This window comes from Ochotona curzoniae, unplaced genomic scaffold (genome assembly GCF_017591425.1).
Source record: "Ochotona curzoniae isolate NIBS_2020 unplaced genomic scaffold, NIBS_Ocur_1.0 contig_4612, whole genome shotgun sequence".
NCBI classification, from domain to species: Eukaryota; Metazoa; Chordata; class Mammalia; order Lagomorpha; family Ochotonidae; genus Ochotona; species Ochotona curzoniae.
In genome coordinates, this window is record NW_024466343.1 from 15,597,715 (window position 1) to 15,616,751 (window position 19,037).

General features: G+C 42.0%; 1 protein-coding gene across 1 annotated transcript in view; it reads left to right on the forward strand.

Moving 5' to 3' along the window:
- Nucleotides 1–875: 875 nt before the first annotated feature.
- CLCA1 (chloride channel accessory 1) overlaps nucleotides 876–19,037 on the forward strand; it is a 29,532-nt gene continuing 11,370 nt past the window's right edge. The window contains exons 1-8 of the mRNA XM_040987244.1: nucleotides 876–1,037; nucleotides 2,337–2,477; nucleotides 2,648–2,795; nucleotides 5,843–5,948; nucleotides 10,437–10,614; nucleotides 13,124–13,342; nucleotides 13,867–14,094; nucleotides 17,383–17,557. Coding sequence (XP_040843178.1) covers nucleotides 876–1,037; nucleotides 2,337–2,477; nucleotides 2,648–2,795; nucleotides 5,843–5,948; nucleotides 10,437–10,614; nucleotides 13,124–13,342; nucleotides 13,867–14,094; nucleotides 17,383–17,557 — 1,357 coding nt within the window. The remainder of the gene's footprint in view (nucleotides 1,038–2,336; nucleotides 2,478–2,647; nucleotides 2,796–5,842; nucleotides 5,949–10,436; nucleotides 10,615–13,123; nucleotides 13,343–13,866; nucleotides 14,095–17,382; nucleotides 17,558–19,037) is intronic.

Sequence of the window (19,037 nt, forward strand, 5' to 3'; positions counted from 1 at the left end):
TGTTTACTGTTTGCTAAAGACGGAATAAAGTGATTAATCAAAGAATCTAGTAATCTGAGAACACGAAAGTGGTAAGCGTGTTTGCATTTTCATCTGAGGTCTGGTGAACTTAAAAGAATCTATGTCGGGACTGGAAGCCCATATTCATATTGGAATGACACTTAATTTCAGCAAAATGATTTATGTTAATTTGAATTTTGTGACTGGCAGAAGATGTATAACAGAGAACGCAGGGAATCTCATGAGGAAACTCGAGCAAGAAATTCTTTTCGTTATAAATTATTCTCGTCTTCATTATAAACTCTCCTGGAATAGCTGTATTATTTGCTCATGAGTTGGTGCCAGTGGATTATCTAAGGGGAGTGCTGAGGTTAAGGTTAATTTGGGTAACAACAAAAACCACCATAAAGAAAAACTCAATATTATACTTGCATTTACTATTTAATGAATGTTTGTTGAATATGCAGAAGAGTGAAACTTCCACCAAGCAGCTGGGGCTTGAGGGTGGCGGTCCATGAGTCAGCCGGCTGGGCAAACATGTCAGAAGTAAACAACCTTCTCTATGGCCAAACATCCAGGGGCCCGGATGTGGGCTCTCCACCCTCGCTGCAGCACCTGGTGTGCCCAAAGGGGAGACCAGCACTCTTTTGAAATGGGAACACAGAGTACACAGTGAGAGACTCTGGTTATCATCATCTGTTGACGAAGGATGCCGTCGTGACACCATTTTATCTCAACAGGCTAAAGTCCTCTGATAAACAATGTGGGAAAACTGTGTCCACATTTTGGTAGAAGTGTATGTATATATATAGTGAGATGAGAGGTACAGAGAGACAGTTCCATTACCAACTTTTCCTGAAGGTGGGTTTACAGCAATGGGGTCATTCAGAAGTTTCCGCTTCCTCCTGATCCTGTACCTGCTAAAAGGGACCCTGAGCAATTCACTCATTCAGCTGAACAATAATGGCTATGAAGGCATTGTCGTGGCCATTGACCCAAATGTGCCAGAAAATGAAACACTCATTCAGCACATAAAGGTAAGTGTGGGATGGCAATTACCTATATACTTCGGTAATGGTAAGCATCACTGTAAGCCTCGTGCCATGAAAAAAAGATGTTTTTTTTTTTTGTCTGAGCCTCAGTTTTTTCATCTGAAGAATGGAAAGTATAGCACTTCAATAGTAGGATGAGAAAATAAATGCCAGATATATGTATGTATCAGAGCCTGACACATTTTTTTGGTGCATCAAATAATGTCTGTATTTGCTGCTGTGGACTGAATTATTCATTTGGAGCCTTAAAAAAGTCGGCTACATAGGGCAGATGCACAGAAGCTACTGCTCGGTTTTTACCATGGACATGTATCAGATTCTCCTTTTATTCTAACTGTAAACCCTTTCCAGCAATACTAAATATGGGCTCAGAATGAAAGCTCTGGATTTCACAGAGCCTCCAGTGAGCCACACGGGGGCAGCACCTCACCTTGTTACCGTTAAGGAGCCAGGAGAGGCAATTTGCTTTTAGTAGTCAGGCAGAGAGATTAGAGAGGCTAACAGCCAGGAATAACAAGAAAAGTAAAAGTTCGGAGACAGAGTAGTGTAAGAGTGATTGCATGTCTGTAAGAGGCAAGTAAGTACCCCTCTCATCAATTTTCTGAGAATCAAATATAGAAAATGCATGCATGTAGGGAGAAGCTGGAAATTCCGTGTGATTTCATGACAAGCAAATCTGAAATGATCTCAAAGTTTAAAAAAACATTTATTTTATTATTATTATTTATTATTTTATTTATTTGCCAAGCAGAGTTACATAGAAACAGGGAGAGGCACAGAGAGAACAGCAATCCTCTGGTGTTTCCCAAATGGCCTCAGCTGCTGGAGCTGGGCCAGGTGGGAGTCAGCTTGGGCTCCAGTCTCTCCCACCGAGGACAGGGGCTCACATCACTAGCTGATATTAAGTAATTGTTATTCCTAGTGCTCCACTATTAAGTTTATCACAACCTCATCAGCCAGTCTCTACGATATTTTCTATTTCGTAAACGGGAACAACCAAAGTTCAGAATTGGAAAGCGCTAAATGTTCTTTAGCAAATGGTGGAGCCAGGACCAGCATCTGCCTCTAGAGTGTGCCTGGCGAAGGGTGTGGTGTGACACGGGGTGTGTGTGTGTGTGTGTGTGTGTGTGTGTGTGTGTGTGTGTGTGATGCCAGCAAGGACCGCTGGGGCCGTTGCTGACAGTATCCGCAGCTCTGGCTCCGGGAGTGTGGAATGCAGGTGTGACCTTGAACCATCGCGCTGTTCTCAGTCAAGAGCACTACCTGTGTTTTCCTCCTCCCCAGGACATGGTGACTCAGGCTTCTCCGTACCTGTTTGAAGCTACAGGGAAAAGATTCTATTACAAAAATGTTGCCATTTTGATTCCTGAAAAATGGAAAACAAAACCTGACTACGTGAGACCCAAACTGGAGACCTACAAAAATGTGAGAGCATCAATACTTTCAAAACTGATTGTTTCGTTTTTGCAATGCATGGCTTTAAAATCAAACTACTCTGGAATTAAAGGATGTGCTTTTCAAATACCCCAATGTGGATGCGGTCCCAGTGCTGGCTCAGACCCCACGGTGACAAAAGCCTTTTTGTTAAATCACAGGCCGATGTCCTGGTCGCTGCAGCTCAGCCAGGAGGGAATGATGAACCCTACACTGAGCAGATCGGACGGTGTGGAGAGCAGGGCGAGAGGATCCACTTCACTCCCGACTTCCTGGCAGGAAAAATGCAGACTCAATATGGACCGCAAGGTACGGAGCAGATCAAATCCTCCACTGCATGTCTCAGGATGTAAGAATTCTGTTTTCAAGATGAGTAATAATGGCATTGCCTGTATAAGTAAGCATATAAAATTCAACAAAATAGCTACATATAGATTAACTGAGACAGCATTTTCTTTTACTTATAATGGGGATTAAGAATAGTCCAATTGGGTCCGGCGCGGTGGCACAGTGGCTCAGTGGTTGAAGTCCTCGCCTTGCACGCCCGGGATCCCATATGGGCACCGGTTCTATCCCGGCAGCCCTGCTTCCCTTCCAGCTCCCTGCCTGTGGCCCCGGAAAGCAGTCGAGGACGGCCCAAAGCTTTGGGACCCTGCACCCGCGTGGGAGACCCGGAAGAGGCTCCTGGCTTCGGATCGGCATAGCATCGGCCGTTGCGCTCACTTGGGGAGTGAATCATTGGATGGAAGATCTTCCTCTCTGTCTCTCCTCTCTGTATATCTGCCTTTCCAATTAAAAATAAAATAGTCCAATTTTCATGTAAATTTTATTTCTCAATTTTACACATTTTAAAAATGGTATCTTAATTTTGTCAATTATTGTCTTACCACATGATACTTGTAAATTAGTAAATTTCTGTGCAATTGCATGGAGACTCACTGCCTGCAATGTAATCTGCCTGCAATTTGTGTTGTGGCCACCAGATGGCAGAATTGCATAGGGCACGCAGATTACATTGCCATAAAAGGATCTCTTTAAAATTCAAATTTCTTTTTTTTTTAAAGATTTATTTTAATTATTTTTTTATTGGAAAGGCGGATATACAGAGAGGAGAGACAGAGAGGAAGATCTTCCATCCGATGATTCACTCCACAAGTGAGCGCAACAGCCGATGCTATGCGGATCCGAAGCCAGGATCCAGGAACTTCTTCCAGGTCTCCCACGCGGGTGCAGGGTCCCAAAGCTTTGGGCCGTCCTCGACTGCCCTCCCGGGCCACAGGCAGGGAGCTGGAAGGGAAGCGGGGCTGCTGGGATTAGAACCTGCACCCATATGGGATCCTGGCAGGGTTCAAGATGAGAACTTTAGCAGCTAGGCCATACCGCCGGGCCCTACAATTTTTTTTGTATCTATTTACTTGGAAAGCAGAGTTAGAGAAGGAGAGAAATGGAGGAAAGGAGAGAGAGAGAGAAAGAAGTCTTCCATCTGTGGGTTCATTCCTCAAATAGCTGCAATGACCTGCGCTGAAGCCAGGAGCCAGGAGCTTCATCCAGATCTCCTACGTGGTCGAGGGGCACAAATGCTCGGGTCATCTAGCATCGCTTTTACCAGGCCATTATCAGGGTGCTGAATGAAAAGTTAAGCAACCAGACTCAAACTGGGGCAATAAGATGCCTGCACTATTGGCAACAGCTTCACCCGCTACCCAACAGAGCAGATCCCTTGAATTTCTTGAATGCAAAAATGATTACTATCCCCCAGAATTATCTTGATTTATTTATTTAAACAAACAAGGTAGCAAAAACAAGCACAAGAATCCTTGCACCTTTATGCTCCACTTCCAAATGTACAGGGACACTTAAAGATCTTTTTAGAAAGGGATTAAACACTTTACTCTGTTGTTCGAGAACATTCTTTCATCTCCTTAGAAGGAGTATGAGCTAAGTGTATGACTCAAGAGATACACATTGAACCGATTTTCCCAACTCGTCTTTCCGAGTTTCCTCACACCATCATGACCACATATAGTGTCATCCATTCACATTATCTCCTTCCTGTGTTATCAACTCATCCCTTCTCCCTCACAGTATTTCCTTATCTTTTTTTTTTTTTTTAAGGAGAGAGAGAAGTTATTTATTGAAAAGCAGAATTATGTAGAGGGAGAGAGAAACGGGGGGTTGCCATTCACTTTTCACTCCCTGAAAGGCTACCATGGTTGGCCCTAGACCAGGCTGAGCAAGAAACCTGAATATCCATTTGGGTCTCCCACACATGTCTTGGGAGCCCAGCTCTTGGGCCATCTTCTACTGTTTTCTCAGGCACATTAGCACAGAGCTTGATCAGGAGGGCAGCAGGCAGGACTCCAATTGGTACTGTGACGTGCTGTCCTGACATCACACGCAATAGCTTAACTCACTGTACTGCTAGCCCCTTCCCTCCTGTTTAAGGGACCAGTGGTTACACCTCAGCACCTACGAAATCAAGTCCAAACCTTCAGAGCTGGAGAACTAGCACTTCCTTCATATGCCCCTATAACCAGGCCCTTTAAATCCAAACTACTTGGAACTTACGCTCCAGAAAAACTGAAGCCTCTAAGATTCTTCCAAAATTAAGAAGCACTCACTGACCCAGCTGGTAAGTTCCAGATACTGTGTGCCCAGCAGGGACAATACAGAGATCCGATTTGCTCTTCTTAGGGAGAAGACAAGTGTGCAGCATGCAAGACTGGCCTTTAAGCAGCAATGGCAATGGAAGCTGGCAAGTGCCACAGTGAGATACAATTTTATTACATCTGGTCAAAGGATGTCAGGGAAGGTCTAGATGAGACCAAGTTTGAGTTTGAAAGAAGAGTAGGACTTCTCCAGGCAGAGACGTGATGTGGCAGCTGGGTAGGGAGATTCCAAGCAGAAAGGGGAAAAGAATCAGAGATGAGCAAGTGCCTGGTGTTGTCTAGCAAAGAAAAGGATCAGGAGTTCATCACAGTCACAGAATGTTGAAGGCAGGTGGTTAGCGGCGACCATTAACATCAAGGAAAGGGATAGCGCTGAGTCAGCAGGGCCCATGCCTGTAATGAGCCAGGCAGCCACCTGACTCTGCGACGCTCCCCTGGGCTGAACATGAGCACTGGCCGCTGTTTCAACTGAGGGTGAAGAACTGCGCGGCAGTTAACAGGTGCCAGTACATGACACAGGTAGCATTTACGAATCACAGAAGCGTAGGTCTTTCCAAGAGAAGCATGCCTTCAGTGAATTGTTGTTACTATCAAAGCACCATGAACCTGAAGACTGGGCTTCCCCCAGTGGGAGAAGGCATTTTGCTATTGCAGTGGTAATCGGGTGTTTACAATATCTTCACACAGGGAGAGCATTTGTCCGGGAATGGGCTCGTCTGCGATGGGGAGTGTTTGATGAGTACAATAACAAGGAGAAATTCTACTTAGCCAGCGGGAAAAACGAAGCTGTAAGGTATGCATGTTTTAATTTTGCTTTTCCCAAGCCACTTTAAATTGGAACCACATTTTCATATTCATTGATGAATGTTAAGCTAGCAGTCTTCTGTTGTTCTAGCTCTAATTTCTTCTTAGTGCTTTCTTTTTCACATTTCCACAAAGTTCTAACTTTGGTTTTCAAATGCTTCAGTTAGTAAAATTCTCTACTCTAAGGCAACTAACTACTTGCCTTTTTAAAAACTTGTGTCAGCCACCGCTCACTGCTCAGGGGTTGTGCTCAAGGCTCTGTCTTCCTGTGCCAGGGTCAGTGTATGAACAGTGCTAACCGGGCTCTCAGTGGCCGGGAGGGCAGAACCGGGCCTTGGTGGACTTGGTCGGTGGGAATGGCCCTGGTAGCAACTGTGAAACTTACCTGGAAAATAATCCAGCTTTAAAACACCAACACATTCCCTCGTGGACAGTTCTAGACCCTGTATCAGCAGAAAGCAAGCTCAACCCTGGAAATACTTGACCTTGCCATGGTGCCTTTGGCCAAGTTCTTGTAACCTTGTAACCAGCCCTTTCAGTGCGTGTAGACTGCGCAACAGAACAGACCTGAGCCATGAGGGACTTACAAACGTGCTTCACTAACAGGGGGAAACAAGACTTTATTAACTTGAGAGGGGGAGGGAAAGAGGGAGAGATACAGATATGAAGAGAGAAAGACCAGTCTTTTATCTGCTCATTCACTTCCCAAATGACTAAACAGCCGGGGCTGGGTAAAGCATGCAGGCACACGCACCATGTTCCTTCCATAGCAGCCAAATGATGTCTGCTTAAAATTACCATGTCTTCTTAAGTTAAATTTGTTGGGGCTGGATCTGTGGTGTGCCATATGAAGTTGCCACCTATGGAACCAGCATCACAAATGGACACCAGTTAGTGTCCCAGCTGCTCCACTTCCGGCACAGCTCCCTGCTCATGCTCCTGGGGAATCAGCAGAGCATGGCTATAGCACTTGAGCTTCTATAGAAGCTCTATGCATGAGGGAGACCCAGAGAGGGCTCCTGGCTCCTGGCTTCAGACCCACCCAGCTCCAGCCATTGTGACCATTTGGGGAGTGAACCAGGAGATGGAAGATTGTCTCCCCACTACCCTATCTTTCTCCCTGCCCTCTCTGCCGTTACTTTGCCTTTCAAATAGATAAATAAATGTTTAACATAATTTTATGATTTAATAATATATTTAATATTTAATAATGTGTGTTATTTATTCTCTAAGCTTTTAAATTAATTTTAAGACATGAAAGTAATCAAGGGAACTGTTTAAATGACGACAGCTACTTAAAGTGATGTATTGCATAGAGAGACATTCGCAGGGGTTGGAGATCACTATTACCATCATTATCTAAGTTTGTTTATGAAATTGTAATCAATGCAATAACACATGAAACTATGCAGATTAAAAAAGGGATACTAGAAAATAGAAAATGGCTTTTACTCAGATGGCATTCGGCTGACTTGGAAAACCCAAGAGAATAAGTTGAAACTAAAATTGATAAGAAGTCAATAAGATGACCAAATAGAAGATAAATACTCAAATTATTGTTGCTTATGTAAATAACAGCTAATTCAAGAATATAATAGAAAAATTATTTTTTCTCAAAGTAGTGATTAAAGGTATAATAGAAGTAGGAAAAATTATAATAAGTGTGGAAGACATATTTGAAAAAACTGTGAAATTCTTCTAAAGGATTTAAAAGAAAATTAAGGTAAATTCAGAGATTTCCAATCCATGGAACAAATAAATTCAACTAAAATTGCAACATAGGTTTTATGAAACTGGTCAAAAGGGTATTCATGTTTAGCTTATTTTGAAAATCCTAGGAAGTCCCAGAATTCATTCAATAGATAATAGCTATGACAAGTTTTTGAAAGATGAATTTATTTATTTACGTGAAAGTTAGAGGTACAGAGAAAGGTAAGGACAAAATTAAATCTTCTATTTGTTGGTTTACTTCCCAAATTGCTAAAAGGCTGTGGCCGGGCCAAGCTAAAATCTAGATCCAGGAGCTTCTTTTAAGTACTCCAGGGATCCAAGCACTCAGGCCATGTCCTGCTTCATTTTCCAAGGTCATCAGCTGGGAGCTGCATCAGAAGCGGAGCAGCTGGTTCTCGAACCAGTGCTCATGTGGGATGCTGGTGTTACAGGTGGGGGTGGCAGATTTACTTGCTAAGCTGTATCACCAGCCCTATGATTGACATTGTGACTTCATAGGGACTTCATCCACATGCTTTAATTGCAGTACCAACAAAGGCAAGTTTTGAAAAGAAACACTAATAACATGGACTTGATTTTCCAAAGTGTAAATATATTAGAAATTGTATTAATTAAAACAATACGGATTGACAGATATACAACTATATATCTATATACACAATTTACTTTCTTAATATAGAAAGAATTATGAATCCACGTGGAAATATAGGATTTTTTAAGCATCAGTTGAAGACATTTTTAAGACATCAGTTTAGTATGAACTGTGTGAAGAAAATGAATAAATTCCCTTATAATTGCGTAGACTCATTATTTTCTTAAATTGTAATGAAAACCAAAAGAACATTAAGAAATAATAAATCTCCACAGAATGAATGTCTTCTTTGCATTCAACAATCGAAAAGAAAATTTCTTGGCACACAAGCCAAACATAGCTCAATAAAAAAGTAGACAAACAAAAATACAGAAAAAGATATTTGTAAAAAAAATTTTAAACCAAACTTTCAATTAAAACCAAGCTTAAAACCAGGTTTGGTACATAAAGAGCCTTTGAAAATCAGTAAAACAATAACACCTGAATGGAAAAATAGACAAACAAAAATGAATAATTCACAAAGGGAAAAATTAAAATGGAAATCAATCTTATGTTGCAACAGGTTAAGCCACTCCCGTGATGTCAGCATCCCATCTGGATGCCAGCTTGAGTCCTGGCTGCTCCACTTCCAATCCAGGTCCTTGGAAAGCAGCATTAGATGTTCCAAATATTTCAGCTCCTGCCAACTACTTGGGAGACTAGGAAGGAGTTCCAGGGTGGAACTTTGGCCTGGACAAACCCCAGCTCTTGCAGCCATTTGGGGAGTAAATCAGCAGACAGAAAATTTCTTTCTCTATCTTTCTCTCTGAAGTGCCACCCTTCAAATAAATAAGAAAATCTTAATAAGGAGAGAAAAAATAAAAAGGGCCAACGAACATACAAAATGCTCCTACTTGCTAGTAGTCAAAGAGATGTGAATTTGACAGATTCATTTATTACCTAGTAAGTTTCTGTCTGTAGGATGAGAGCCTAGAGGACTGTTGGTGATGTTTTCTAAGAAGTAATTTGCGTGTCAGGTATCGAATACCCATCGATTTTCTCATTTCTTGACCCAGGAATTTCCTGTTTGCAAATCTGATTTAAGGAAAGGATAAGACGAGCCTTATCAGTTAGCTTTGAAATACCTAACCTGTGGGATCTGATAGCTTAGTCGGTGAATCAATCATGAGGCAAACTTGGAAATGCAGTCAAAATATTACTCATAATTTTGTTTATTCATTGATATTAGTGCATCCTTTTATTATTGAAATTGTGCAAAACTGAAGCAAAATAGACTGAATGCATACTATATATAGTATCAATATATATGAAAATATTAAAATCACAAATGACAAATATATTTCAAATGGAATCATATATTAAAGATTTTTTTTTTAAGATTTATGGATTTTTGTAAAGAAGAGGTGCAGAAAGAGAGAAAGAGGGAGATCTTCATGTGCTAGCTCACTCCCCAAGTGGCTGCAAAACATGGGGTTTGGCCAGACGGAAACCAAATCACAATACTGGCCTCTCAATATGGAGTCTTTTTAAGGTAGAAAGCAAAGCTATATGTGAGATACACTGATATATAAAAACAGGAGAAAATACTTCAACATGTCAATAGTCACTTATTTCTCATAGTGAGACATGATTTTATCTTTTTATACTTTTCACTAATTTTCAAATTTGCAGTATTGATATTATTTATATTTGCAAAATATAGCTAAAATATAATAATGGGAGAAAACAGCTCATTCATACTATTAGCAAAACTCATGAGTATGTAGCATAAGTGTCAACATCAACAATTATGAAAATGCAAGAACTTTGCAAAAACCTAAGCAACAAATTAATTAGAAAAGGAACAGAAAACAGGAAAATGTCAACAAGCGGTTTGGAGAAAATGAAAGAGAACTCCTGATTTTTCAGGAGCTAGGAGGTGCCGAAGGACTTGGAGCCTAATTAATAATGCAGAGTCCTAAGCCAGATGCAGCTTTCTGTTGCATAAAAAAAAGTTTTGGGGAGCCCTGAAGATACTTTCTGAGAGACAGAATGTATGCTGCTGATGATTTCATAATTTGGACCTGCAAGGACACGTGTTTGTTTCTTGGGATGTGAGTAGAGCAGGCCATTTCAGAGCCTGATCCTTTGAAACTCTCCCATGATGTGTTCCAGATGCTCAGCAGCTGTTACTGGTAGGAGTGAATTCAACAAATGCCAAGGGGGCAGCTGCATCAGCAGGCCCTGCAGACCCAACGCCCACACAGGACTGTACGAGGAAGCCTGCGAGTTCCTCCCTGACACGAAACAGGAGGCCAAGGCGTCCATCATGTTCGCACAGAGCATCAGCTCGGTAAGCACCTCTAGGCTTTGTCCCTTACATACGCACATGTGTGGTGAGGTTTTCTGGCCAGGCATTCTCAGGGAGATCAAAGGTACAAGGGAAACGAGGAAATCATCAGTCTTAAGGTAAAAGTCAGCAGCTCCCAGCTTTGGGGTGAGTCGGGGTCCAGTTCTCCATTTCTGTCTCACTAGCATTTAGTTTAAGAGCTTAGAAGTACTTCAAATGCTCCTAAGAGTATACAAGGTTGCAAATTCTTAGGTAAGTAAGAAATTTATAAGAAATAAGCGAAAGTTCTTTTAATTAGTCAGTGAAAACTTAACAGGAAGTTTTTACTTGAAAGAGTTTTTTTGTCTATATATTTGCCTTAGATGCTAACTGAAAATGGTTTTGAAAGAGTAGTGGTGCCCTTCAAAAGTTCATGCAAAGTTTTAATAACTTTAAATAATTTAAAAGTATATTTTGCTGCTTTTTATCTTTTTCCCACTTTCTTTGAAAGGCACAGATATGTAAAGAGACAAAAACAGACATGGAGAGGTGTTGCATCTGTTGATTACCCAAATGCCCACAACATCCAGGGCTGGGCTGGCTGGGGCTTAAGTGAGAGTACAAATCTTAATCTAGGTCTCCCATATGGATAGCAAGGATTCAGCTGTCAACTGCTGCCTCCTACAGTGCATGTTAGGAGAAAGCTAGAAAAACAGCAGAGGCAGAACTGGAGTGCAGACACACACATATGGAATGCACGCAGCCCAAAGGGTCTGTTTAACAAGTATACTAAACACCTGGCCCACTGCTTTGCGACTTTTATTTTTAAAACAGTTTATTTGAAAGACAAAATGACAGAGAGAGAGAGAGAGAGAGGGAGAAGTGAGAAATTTTTCCATCCGTTGGTTCACTCCCCAATGCCTGCAACAGTCAGAGCTGGCCCAACCAGAAAGAAGAACCAGGAACTCCATCTAAGTCTCCAACATGGATGATAGGGGCCCACGGACTTGGACCATCTTGCATAGCCTTTCTAGGCATATTAACAGGGAGCTGAATTGCAAAGCAGGTAGAACTTGAGTAGCACTCACATGGGATGCCAACATTGCAGGTGGCATCTGCAGTACTGCCCCTCCTCTACTGCTATGTTAAATGACTGACTACAGCGGTTCATTGTTGCATCATGTAGGTTAAACCACTGCTTGTAGCAGTGGCATCCTATATCAGTGCCAACTTCCCCTGGCTTCAATTTGGTCCAGACCTAGCTACTGCCACATAGTAATGAAACTTTCTCTCTCTCTCTCTCTCCCAGTCTACTTTGCAAATAATATTTAAGGAACCAAAACTTAATGACACACATTTCTGCTGTAACTGGATCTAGCACCCCCATATAATAGTATTGAAGTTCATGCAGAGTACTGTGAGATCAAAAAGGATTGAGTGGTAGATTTCCAGGGAAAAGAATAGGAAAGAGAAAAAGCAATTTGGAAGTCACCTGTGGCTGAAAGGTGAAGGGAGAGTTTGCAGTGCAGAGGACAGAGGAAAAGGAGGAGGAGGAACTTCCTGCCCAGTAGGAGTCATGAGCAAAAGCACAGAGGCAGAAAGTTCTAGCAGGATTGTGTCCTGCCAGGCTGGAGAAATTAGACTTGTAAATACAGGCAGAACGATGGAGAGAGAAACAAAAATCCCAGTCACTGAATGAGCATTAACTGTGCAAGGGAGTACCTTGGGTAGCACAGTCACGTGACACCATGAGCTGAAGGATAAGAGGACTTCTACTAGTTTGTGGAAAATGGACTTAAAAGGTAAGTTTCATTTAGCACAAAAAGTTCAATGTCAGCATCCATTCTTTTTTTTTTCTCACAATATGTGAAATTCCATGAGCTTTTTTCTTGCTAGAGTAAGAAAGCAGTTGTGGGATCAATCAACTGGAGGGGAAATAAGACGGAAAAGGCAGAGGAGTCTGCAGTAGACTGAGGGAGGAGCCATGATGGCTTAGACAAGGTTGAGTCTATCATGGCAGGAAAAAAAAGTTAATATGCAGGAGAGGTAGAATGTATTGAATTTTGGCTAGTTTGCAGGGAGCAGAAAGAAGGAAAACTCCATTCATTGATTTGCAAGACTGGGCACAGAGTGGTAACACCAACTAGAAGTGTAAGTAAGTGGGAAGGAAGAGGGGTTTGGTAGTGCAAGGATAGAGAAAGATGCTAGCAAAAGTGTGTTCCAAGGATGGCTTGAAGTTTGAAAGTGGGAAGGAAACCTCCAGGCAGGCGGAGGGGTTGCTGAGATCTGTAAAGGATCCAGTGAGGCTGAAGATTTGGTTTGCAAAAAGAAATATGAGCTGCTTCTATAATGTTCTGTAGTGATTGTGGATTATAGAGGTTGTGAGATTGAGTCAAGATTATGGTTAACAGAAGACTAAGGATAAGAACAAAGGCTGAAAATATTTTTGAATAAGATTGGAAATCTTATTTAAATGACCTGAGACTCTAACTGTGATTTATCATTACATATATAATTTTGTTGACAATTGCAGGTGGTAGAATTCTGTACAGAAGAAAACCACAATAAAGAAGCTCCAACCCTTCAAAACCAAAAATGCAACCTCCGGAGCACGTGGGAAGTGATCAGCGACTCTGAGGACTTCAAGAAAACCACTCCCATGACAACCCAGCCCCCTGCTCCCAGCTTCTCACTGCTGCAGATTGGGCAAAGAATTGTGTGCTTAGTCCTTGATAAGTCTGGAAGCATGTCGGTATGTTCGATAGCCTTGGTCTTCTGGAAGTTGGCTAAAGACATGTGTGCAGTGTGATCAGGACCACAATTTGTTCTGGGGATAAACACAGACCCAAGGCATTGCCATCAGAATCGCCCCTCCAGCTGTGTCCATCAAAGAGTTAGCACCACTGACTCATTTGCCAAATTAGTTTGCAGCTATGAGCAAAGATCTGATGAGTGACATGAGTTTGACTTTGTCTATGCTTCACTGACAAATTTTGGGGCTAGAGGCACACATAGAACTTACCTAGAACCATTACAAAAGCATTGAATCTGAATGACTGTGTAATCTGGCTTTACACTTTGCTATTTATACTAAACCCCTTAAATTCTACCTAAATTTAATGATGCTGCTAAGTATAAATGAGAACCGTTGTCCCAGAAGGATATGTCTCAAGTAAACTTGCTATCATTATTCAATGCCAAATCAGTCACTTCCAAATCCTTCCCTCCTGTTCTGAGCTTGTCCAGGTAAAGCTAACATGATCTCTCCTCCTCCAGAGTGACGACCGCCTTAAGCGACTGAATCAAGCCGGCAAGCTTTTTCTGCTGCAGATTGTTGAGGAGGGAGCCTGGGTTGGGATGGTGACCTTTGACAGTGTCGCCTATGTACAAAGTGAACTCAGGCAGATCAAGAGCAGCGCCGACAGAACTGCGCTCACCAAAAGCTTACCCACAGTGCCCGCGGGAGGGACGTCCATCTGCTCTGGCCTTCGAGCGGCGTTTTCAGTAAGACACGTTTCTCTATCATGCTTTGCAACAACTGCAGTTTATGTTTCCTAACACATTTCTTTACACACTTAGCAAATCACTGAGTTGAACAACCAAAAGCAGAACATTAGCTCAAACGCTGCAAAATGCAGGCCTCCAAGACGTTTCTTATCAAATCTCTTCATGAATTTGTGTGTTCTGCATCTGTTCACTCATGCCAGCAGTGCAAATGTTCCTAATGCACCTATTGTGTGCCAGGCACTGTGCTGGGCACTCCAAAAACCTGGAGGGCAAGACACCACCCCTTCTTTCATGGAACTTATTTTTTATTGGGAGAGCTGCACTAATCGCATAGTAGCAAATAAATCCACATGCACAAACTATAATGATAGCTAAGAAGAAGTAGCTCAACCCAGATATGGTTGAGCTCTTTATTCAGTAGATCCATAAAGTGTTTGGTTACGCTGCAATTTAAAAATATGCAATCTCAAAAACATTAATTTTTTTAAAAGAGCACACAAATACAAATTATATAATACATAGCATAAATATAGGTGTAATCTATATAGCACATGTGTATATATCATTATATATAATTATATGTAATATATGTCTATATTATGGATATATAACATTATATAGCATTATATTTTTGTGTGTGTATGTAGAGAGAATATGGTTCAGTTTTGAGATGTTTGAGTATTCTAGATTTCTTAGCATGTTGGATCTCCTTTTGGTAAAACAAATGGCTTATTTATGGAACAAGAGGAGTTAGAAACTGCATTATTTTATTGGGATCCTATCTAAAGATCTCACCTGATTATCCACATTATTCCTCTACTTAGATATCACTGTCTCTTCATTTCAGTAAAATAAATTATGAACTCTCCATTAAACAGTCCATGTATTTCATGATAAAACTCCTGCCCGCCTTTCCAGGCTCCCAGGCTCTCTGTGCCCCAGCACATTGGGTCACCCATCCTTCGGAGTTTCCATACTTCTGCCTGACTCATCCTTAACATAAGTACCCCTCCTCCTTTCTTCCACTTCAAAGCTCAGCATCTTGCAAAGGCTCATTGCTATATAACCTATTCCTGACATCCGTCTTGTCCCTAAAATTCTAGAATATCTTTCTAAATCCTATTACTCTTTTCCTAAAGATATCTTAATGACCAGTAAGCTCTTCTGCCATATTCTAACCATGTTTTTCAATCAAATAAAGCTTCTTTGGGAATAGAACTTATCTCTCCCTCCCAGACTGTGGAGATAGTATCATTTAGTCAGGAGGCTCTTAATAAATAAAACTGAGTCAAGTTCTTTAATGCACTAATAATAGCCGATGCTCAATGGCTACAAATAGGTAATATTGTATTCTAAACAAATACCCAACAATCTCTATTTGTTTAGAGTCCACTTAACTACAAAGTGAAGAATGGGAGGCTGAAAGAGGCTACTTGGCTAGTCTCAGAATCTCCAAGCATGTTAGCAGTTCTGTCTTTTGCCTGCTCTTTGGTCACAACACATGTCAATGGGGCTTGTGCACTTTCCTAAGCAGCAGTAGCTTCCAGACAGCACTACTTCTGTGCAGAATTAGACCATCTCCTTCAGGTGCTTCCTGTACCTCTGGCTGTTATATTTCACCTTGAAAGTCAGTTTTCTTAAAGGAGTTTCTGTTGTGAATACCATCCGCAGCAAATCCCTCTTCCAGAGCCTGGACACATCTGGGTTCCAGTGCCTGTGTCACCCACTCCAGCTTTAATTAAAGAAGCAAATTATGGGAGAAAACAGACATGGAAATCGCTGATTTAAACTTCTGCTATGCAAATCTCTGGGAGAGATGACGGTGTCCAGGACGTGTGGCTCTGTACTTTCCATTTAGATGGGTGACAGGGAATGTGAGAGATGCAACTGGAATGTAGAAACACCCTCTCCTCGCCTCCTCTTCCCCAGGAGTCTGAATGATGAGGCAGGGGCCTTAGATCCTGCATTTTGTTCAAGCCCCTGCTTCTGGCTGTTGCAAGACCCTGTTCGGCTTTCACTTAGGCTCCTTGCAGCAATGTCTGGCGTAGAACCTTGAGAACACCGAGTCTCCAGGCAGGTTATACATAGCTCAGCATCCACTACAGCACAAGGAGTTCTCTACCTGCCAAACATTAGCTCGGAGCCTCTCTCTGCTCTAGGCTGCGTGCAGAGATTTCTGCCCATTTTCCATGACGCATAGCCAATGACTGGGAGGAGGACATGGCAGTCCATACTGCAACCTCTTTATGGCTTTGCAGATCCTGCAGCTGGAACAGACCAAGGCCAGCACCAGAATTGACATGATCCTAGTCTCTGACTCTGTGACAGTCATAGAATTCCTCTTCGTATTTCATCAGAAACTGCTATAGGGGACAGTCTCATCTCACACTGGGGCAGAAGCCACCTCTTCACTTAACTTTCTTAATTGAGGTTCCTTCCCTCTCTGAGATTCTCAATTGGAGAGGAGAAATTATGGGATTTAGGATTGACTCTTTGTTCACTTTATTTCTGGATCTTTCCTGCAACTGTCTCTGGGGAAGGTAACCCTCATCTTCTTAAACGGATAACAGCATTCTTTTATCTAATTTTCTTTCAGAGTCCTCTTCAACACTGGCCAAAGAAATAACCTCTCTAGGCCACTTAAAAAACATATTTAATCTGATTCTACCTGGAAAAGTGGAGATGTAGGTGTCCTAGGACAATTAGGAACTAGTAATTAAGAGGAATAAATTATCTCATTTTAGACATAAAGGATATAAAAAAGTTTTAATAACTCCCATTACCTGGGTAATGTTCAATCAGAATTAATATATCCCCCAAATATAATCTCTATGAAATGTGAGTGATTTACTTTCTCCTGCTTTGTAAGAATTATTTATTTATTTATTTATTTGAAAGTCAGAGTTACAGAGAGAGAGAGAGAAACAGATCTTCCACCCATTGATTCATTCCCTAAATGGTAGCTACAGCCAGAGCTGGGCCAATTTGAAGCCAGGAGTCAAGAACTTCTTCTGGGTCTCCCATATGGGTACCATCCTCTGCTTCTGGGAAGCACTGTTGATTCCTAGGACTAATCTGAGTTTCACAGTTCCCTCCCTTTGCAGCTGTTGGGCAAATAGAAAAGAGGATGTTCATGGTCCATGAATGATGCTGTTTTATGTTCACAAAGTACACAGTTACTTCAACTCTCCTATTTGCTCCCTTGAACATTTCTTTCTTGTGCTCCTTAAGTATAGCTTTCATAAATATCCTGGTCACCCTCAATGCTGTGGTTGTTGTCCTTAGGTGATTAAGAAAAAATACCCAACAGATGGCTCTGAGATTGTGCTGCTGACTGATGGGGAAGACAACAGCATAAGCAGCTGCCTGAAGGAAGTGCAGCAGAGTGGTGCCATCATCCACACCGTGGCCCTGGGACCATCAGCAGCTCTGGAACTAGAGGAGCTTTCCAAAATGACAGGTGAGAGGGTACCAGCTGAGACTGTCACACAGCCTCTGCCCCTGGACTGTGAGCACCAGTGAACTGGGGCTAGAAGAAAGGAGAGAGGGAAGGAGCCATCTTTGCCACCCAACTGCCCTGACACAACACTCCTCCACTCCCCGTCAAGCAGCCATGAGAATTAATGTCACCGATTTATTTCGAGGCTTTGATTCTGGGAGTGGACAGTCTAAGGAAAATAGGGCCAATACAGCACTTTGCTGAGAAGGCAGAGCTCCCTTCTCAGGCATGTTGTAAGAACCAGGAGACATCCAACAGGTTAACCAAGAGCCATTCTCTTCCAAGTTGACAGCTGGCCAAGAGACCTCGGATGACAGATGACAAACTTCTAACTACACCCTAACCATGCTATGGGTGTTGTGCATGGCAAAAACAACGAGGCACAAAGAACTTTTCACAGGAAGGAGGGTCTGAGACAGAGAGATAAAGTAGCAAAGAGGAGGGCAAATGACCTAGTGACCAATGTAAAATGTCATAGAAAATATAGTTTACAATGTGATTTTCTCATAATGCATTAACATACGGTGCACCTGACTCACAGACACAGACAGATTGTTCAAATAGACCCTGTGTGTTCCTGATTTCTTTAGCAGAGTAGATGAGCAGCCTTTATTTCCTTTGTTGAATGTAGAGATAGTGTTGTGACTCTCAGTGATCATATTAAGCAGTTATCTTCTGTGGCAGGACTATCTGAGTCTAACGTTATCTGTGCTAGACTGGGCTTCCTAGTAGCAGAGCCTGTGACAGGGATTTTTGTGTATGTGACAGAAAGAGAGCCAGCTCTCGGGAGAACAGGAAGAAGGGCAAGACAGGGTGGGGCAGGAGCTTAGTGTGGATGCAGAGGTTGTTGGGGTCTAGCTGAAGCTTGCCCCACAGGAGACTCAGCATGAGGAGTGAGTGCATCACAGACTTGACTGCATCATGCTCAGTGACTGGCTGTGGATGGCAGGGAGAGGCAGGGACCGTTACTCTAGGTAGGGTGGCTCCTTCTGGTAAAGTAGCTGCTTGGAAAAAGGAGCAGCAATAGCCATTAGCAACCAACATTTAGACAGGTGGGAAAAGATGCACTCATGCAGGTAAGGGAGTTTGGGTAAGAAGACATCAACCGTGTTACTGAAATATTTCCCTAGCAGTTTATTTTTAAATTAATTTATTTAAAAATCCACATTGAGGTGTCACCACAATTAAAATAGCTACCTTCTAAAAATCAAAATAATCATAATAAATGCTAACAAGGATATATGAGACAGGGACCATCATACACTCTTGGTGGAAATGTAAACTAGCACAACCATTATGGAAGACAGTATATATATTCCTCAGAGATCTGAAAATTGATCTATCATATGACCTAGCCACCCCACTCCTGGGAATTTATCCAAAGCAAATAAAATCTGCATATGAAAGTTGTCTGTAACCTCGTTTCTACCAGCTCAATTCC